We start from the raw sequence: 6151 nt of genomic DNA, 5'->3' as shown, positions 1-6151 counted from the left end.
GCTTGTATTTCAATGGCTAATCATCATAGGCGTCAAAACCGGGGGGGGGGGGGGGGGGGGAGACAAGGGGATGCTTAGGGCCCACTTTTTTTGGCAGACATTTTTTTTTGCTACATTATTTCTGATAACTTTAGCCTCCCCCATCCCTGCTTTCAGTTTGCTTCCAACGCCACATATTATTATTACACGTATATATATCTTAGCAATGTATTGTTTTAAAATTTGCAGGTAATCGGTGCTTAGCAGAGTATTTCCGGATCTATCTTGATGCTCTAGACGGCCAGGGGCCATTCTATCGACGTCCTCTACCTGGAACCCCCGACAGGCCAATACGCTACGGCACACAGGTTGTGGGAATAAATAAAATAAAAACTTTTATGAAGTCTATTGCGAAAAAAGGGGGACTACAAGGGAATTATACAAATCACAGCGGCAAAAAAAACGTGCGCAACACAGCTTTACGTAGGAGGAGTCCCGGAGGCCGAAATTATGACCGTGACAGGGCACCGATCACAACAAGGAGTGAGGAAATACATGCGAAGTAAAGTTGACATGAAAAAGAATATTTGCAAGATCTTGGATCCGCCTATATCAACATCGGAGGAATCGCTGGAACCGTCAACAACCCAGGAGTCGCTGGAACCGTCTTCATCATTGCAGGAGTGCAGAAAACGGTCCTTATCTCCGGTTAATTCTGATAATTCTGAAGACGACGCGAAAAGGTTTTGCCCGGAAAACCAACACATTTTAAAGGAATTGTCCAACACTGCTTCAGTTTTTAATAACTGTCAGTTTTCCTTTTCGTTCGGACCTTAATAACTCTCAGTGGAATTAAGTGTATGTGTTCCTGAATGTTAAAAATGTCTTAATTCTCTTTGGGAATTTTTATTGAGATGTCCAAGAAGGACCCCTACTCCCTTTCTTGCTATGTTTATTTTAATAGTTTTGAATATTATTTGCATATTGATTTCTTAAAAATTGAAATTAAAATTGAATCCGTTGTACTGATTGTTGCATTGATTTTAAGATCGTTCTGTATTTAAGATACAGAACAGTTGGCTAATACAGAATGGTTTATTCGGTAATACAGTACAGTTTATCACCTAATACAGTACAGCAAATAGCTCCGCCCCCAGTAGCCTTGTACTGTGTTGTTAATACAAAATGGTAAACTTCAAAGAAAAACACCGCCATTGTGTCACAATGCTAATATATTAATGTAAATCTCATCAGAAACGATAATTGGATAAAATAAGGGGGGGGGGGGGGTACTTATTAGAAAATCACGAGCAAATATAATACTATCTAATTAAGAACAACGCAAAAAATTCAAACTTTATACATTTATCATGCAGAAAGAACTGAAACCGACAAAATAAAAAAACTACCAGATTTTGTTTTTCCGAACTGTCGGACTGTGGTAAGGAATAAATTCTACCTGTTTATCTACCTTTAACAACGAGGAAGTATAAAACAAGTCTCGTAAAGTCTCGTCCAGATCTTTATCTTATCGACATTCCAACGCCTGACAACATTCATGCAATTCATTTGCAGAAGTTTTGAACGGTAAGTTTTCATCCAAGATCTAGATACAATATACTTGATGCCAAATGGCAAGTTTGAAATAAATTATAATTAGTTCAATAGATAATGGGTCCATCAAATAACAGATTAGAAAATCTTATATGATATAGAAGACCTTGTAGATCTATTTATATAGAAAACCTTGTAGATATATTTCAGTATAAGTTTATCAACTACTCGATCAGTAGGTAGGTATATGATATGAACATGCATTCATCTTGCATTAAAAATACAATTTAATATTCGTAATGCATCGGTCAAACCATTCGTATACGCAAGTCAAATGGCAACATATTAAAACGAATATAGAGTACAAAGCGAAACCATTTTTTAAAATAAAATTTCGTACATGGTTGAATAAACTTAGCTTGTTGTATTTGAATCAGGGTAGTTTGACGCTACCAAGTTTATATGGAATAAAACAAGTTGACTTTTTACAGAAACATCATATAGAATACCTGTGTATATATATATATATATATAGATTTACCCGCATTTGGGCGTGATCCGGGACTCATCTGGCTCTAAGCTCTGCGTTTATGAAATGACCCCCCCCCCCCCAAAAAAAAATGTCAGATCGTATAGAGATAGAAGATGTTTTAAGTTGCTCATTCAAATGAAATACATATACATGTATATGCATTACTTTTTGGTAGGAAAGATCAGAATTATAGTTATACCCAAAATCCCTTTTTTTTATTGAGCATATGTTTTGATAATCGAAGATATCATTATCTTTCTTTTAGAAATGGCAATGTCCGAGGAAGAAATACCTGACACAGCCCAGCACTACTTGGTGTGTGGTACTGAAGACTGTAAGAAGAACTGTCAGTTTTACTGCAATCCTTGTCACCGAGAACTTTGTGAACAATGCAGAGACAAACATCAAAAGAATCCAGACACCGAGAATCATGAAGTGGTCCATTACAAACAACGCAGGCCACAACTTCCAGAAGTGAAATGCAAGCTACATCCTACACGAAATGTAGAAATTCTTTGTAAAGAATGCAATATTCCTCTATGTCCGAAGTGTATTTTCTTAGAAGAACACTCTGGTCATAAATTCGACGACTTGGAAGAGGGTTATGCGCAGAAGGTTAAACTGTGCCGAAATGAAATCACCAAAATCAAAGAGTATATTCTCTTGACATCAACTGAATTAAAAACGGAAATAAAGGGAGATAAAACAAGAATAGAGGAAACAATGAACGACATCAGGAAGTCCATAAATGCTGAAGCTGAGTCTTTAAAAGACTTGGTAGATAAAGTGACCTCAGATAAGTTAACACAAGCAAATACAATAGAGGATTCACTGAAAAAGTCATTAGAATCCCAGGAAACAATCTTTGATGATTACATTGCGTACATTGATCAACTTATTAAAGATTTTCACAGCTACTTGTCCTCAAGCAATCTCGAAGTTTTGTTTTCTGAAGATTTTGAGAATTTGAAAATCCAGTCCATACCAGAGACAACACAGCCAGTGCTACCAGTGTACACTGATGGTCAGTTCTGCAAAGATGATGTCACTAAGTTACTTGGCAGCATCAATTGTCCGAACACTATACCTGATAAAAGAAAAATAAAATCGATAGAGACTGTCTCTACACAATTGAAACCTACAGGCAATGAGATGATACGCGACAGAGAGAAATCTAACGTGAAAAAAACACTGTCTCTGTCTTCCTCTGTCAGCAAGGTTAGGGAGTACACGGTACCAGGTGTTGACAGTGTAAATCATATATCACTGGGTAAATCAGGCAGACTCTGGGCCAGTGACAAAAAAGGTAACCTTGTCCAAACAGATCTACAGGGGAATAAGCTACAGGAGATACAAACCAATGGTGGATATGGCTACCACACAGTCACACAGGATGGGGATCTCATCTATACAGACACACACAACAAAGTCATCAATAAAATAAAACAGGATAATACAGCCACTGAATTCATTAAAACAGAAGAATGGGAACCAATCAGCATACACTCCTCCCACATCAACGGGGACATACTGGTAGGGATGAGAAAGGATAAAGAGGCAAAAATCACCAGGTACAACAGGACAGGGGAAGAAATACAGAACATACAGAGGGACAACAAAGGACAGGACATGTATGGTGATCCACACTACATCACAGAAAACATCAATGGTGATGTCTGTACATCAGACTTGAACAAACATGCTGTAGTGGTGGTGAATAAATCAGGACAACACATGTTCTCCTACACAGGTCAGAGGTCACGGTTTTTTCCCTATGGTATCTGTACTGATCTCCTTGGTCACATCCTGATATGTGATTCATATACTAAAACTAATACAGTTCATCTTCTTGATCAAGACGGTCAGTTCTTATCCTTTTTACTCCCAGAGCGAGTGAAATCCATTAGTGTCTGTGTGGATAATGAGAACAATCTCTATGTGGGACATTATGATACCAAAAAAGTGAAAGTGTACAATTATCTACAGTAATTTCATATGTCTGCAGTCAAACGTGAAGATTAAAAACTTAACATGAATGTATACATTTTCTTACTATTTTATACATATTCATTGTACATACCTGTGTACCGGGTAATAATATTTTGCAATAGTATTTTTCACATTTATGAAAATGCATGTAGTGCCTTTGAATACTGTCTTAATAAAAAAAAATCCGCTATAATGCATTTAACATTGTATTATACGGTTCATATGCTAGTAAACATGTACCTTTCTACATAAAATTTGAAGGTCTCTTCAATACTTCTATATTGATTAAAAGAACCTTTAATCAAAACAGAACTAAATGATATCAAAATATGTTGGCATTCAGATCCACAACGAGAAAGAAAATAAATAATCGAAATATAAAATGATAAAAAATGGAGACTGCCCCTGTACAGATTACCAAAGTGACACAACTTTTGATATGAACTGAACACTAGTATGACTATAGAGAGTAAGAAAGCATTTATTTTGAGCGTTGTGATAAAGCGTGTGGGGGTGGGGGTTGCATGTAAAATAACTTGTAAAGTAAATTTAGGCTATAGTTTTTGAACTATATAAACGATGAATTGAGGCAATCTACTGTGACCAAGAAAGGACCACGTTTTGTGTTTAACCTTATACAGAAACAAACATGGGAGACATTCTGAATGTCCCACTATAGGACTAAACAAGAAGAGCAAGAGATCCACGAGCCACACCGCTAACCTGAGCAATAATTTACAATTTAATTCCGATTCACAAAATATAGTAGCTATCCTTCCCTCCTTCTCCGCAAAGATAGCATTGATGTCACAGTGGGGCCACATGGAGAGGATATAGCTTTTAAATTAAATTATATAATTCTTTTTTAATTTGAAGAAAATGGAAGCTTTTGATTGTGAAAGTAGAGGAAAAATTGAAAGAAATTTAAGAACCAATATTAAATCATACTGTTGCTCCTGCGATCACACAGATGGCATTATATCAATTATAGATGTTATATGATATACTAAGTGTATTCAGCTAATTCGATCACTGAGGCAGAAGTACTGTGCCACTGTGTTGCAGCAAGCTAATTTAATACATAGATGGTTTAATTCTGTGATGTGCATTTATCATTATGTAATTTGTATTTTAATATCATTATGTGATGTGCTTTTCTCATTAAATGATATCGGTAATGGGCGAAATGTCAAAGGAAGTGTTAAAGTTGTCTTAAATTATTACTGGATTCATGATTTAGCCAGAAAACAAAAATGAAAGAAGTTTAAAGAAAATTACGATTATTGAGTCTAATTTTGCGTTTTACCGAAGAAAAAGAATACATCAGATTTGTTGTTTTATATTCATTAAAGGCGCAAACATTTAGTAAAAACACTATAGAGACATTACTGCACTTAACGAAATTCTTAATCAATTTAAACTGAACTTCAAATAGAGGGTCTATATAGTGAAATCGAAATAAATCCAAATATACTTGTAATGGTGATTAATTGATACTTGTAATTAGAGTAAGTGCAATATAACGATGCAAAATGAAACCCCCAAAAAACCACACACACACACACACACACACACACAAATAAAAATAAGATAAAATAAAAACAAAAGACCCCCTCCCCTTGCTATTGTAACTTAATACAATCCTAGATTCGGGAAAATAAAACAGAAATTAATAACTGGCACATTTGAATTCTTATTAAAGATGAAGACTGCAGTGCGATATTGTCTGAATTAAGGATTGTGTCATATAAACGCAATAAAAATTTGGGTTATGTACTCACTTACTCTCTAGTTAATCATATAATCTGTACAACAGATGTACAAATAGACTCCTGATTAAAGCAGATTAGCAGATTAAAAGTAGAATAGAACTGTAGAATAAAAAAAAAACACATTAAAAACAAAATAAAAATCATGAAAATCGTATCACAACACTAAATTAGTGTCGAGTTCATTGGCGGATTCCAAAGGGGGGGGGGGGGGGGGGGGAGGGGGGGGCAGCGGGGGTTAATGCCCCCTTTCTCTGGGTCAAATATGTTTTATTCAACTTTATAAATGTTTGTTTAAAGGCGATTTTCCCCATCTGTAATCCATATT

General features: G+C 35.7%; 1 protein-coding gene across 1 annotated transcript; it reads left to right on the top strand.

Moving 5' to 3' along the window:
- The first annotated feature begins 1452 nt into the window (after nucleotides 1-1452).
- LOC105325776 (tripartite motif-containing protein 2) lies at nucleotides 1453-4272 on the top strand. Its single transcript, XM_034458630.2, has 2 exons — nucleotides 1453-1566; nucleotides 2331-4272. Exon 2 carries the CDS (start codon nucleotides 2333-2335, stop codon nucleotides 4052-4054), a length of 1722 nt encoding a protein of 573 aa, XP_034314521.2. The 5' UTR covers nucleotides 1453-1566; nucleotides 2331-2332; the 3' UTR covers nucleotides 4055-4272.
- The last annotated feature ends 1879 nt before the right edge of the window (nucleotides 4273-6151 follow it).

Source organism: Magallana gigas, chromosome 7 (assembly GCF_963853765.1).
Source record: "Magallana gigas chromosome 7, xbMagGiga1.1, whole genome shotgun sequence".
NCBI lineage: Eukaryota > Metazoa > Mollusca > Bivalvia > Ostreida > Ostreidae > Magallana > Magallana gigas.
This window is presented reverse-complemented; position numbering and strand designations above follow the sequence as displayed.

Excerpts from the sequence above, each read along its gene's own strand:
- LOC105325776 (XM_034458630.2), top strand. The coding sequence starts at position 2,333 with ATGGCAATGTCCGAGGAAGAAATACCTGACACAGCCCAGCACTACTTG.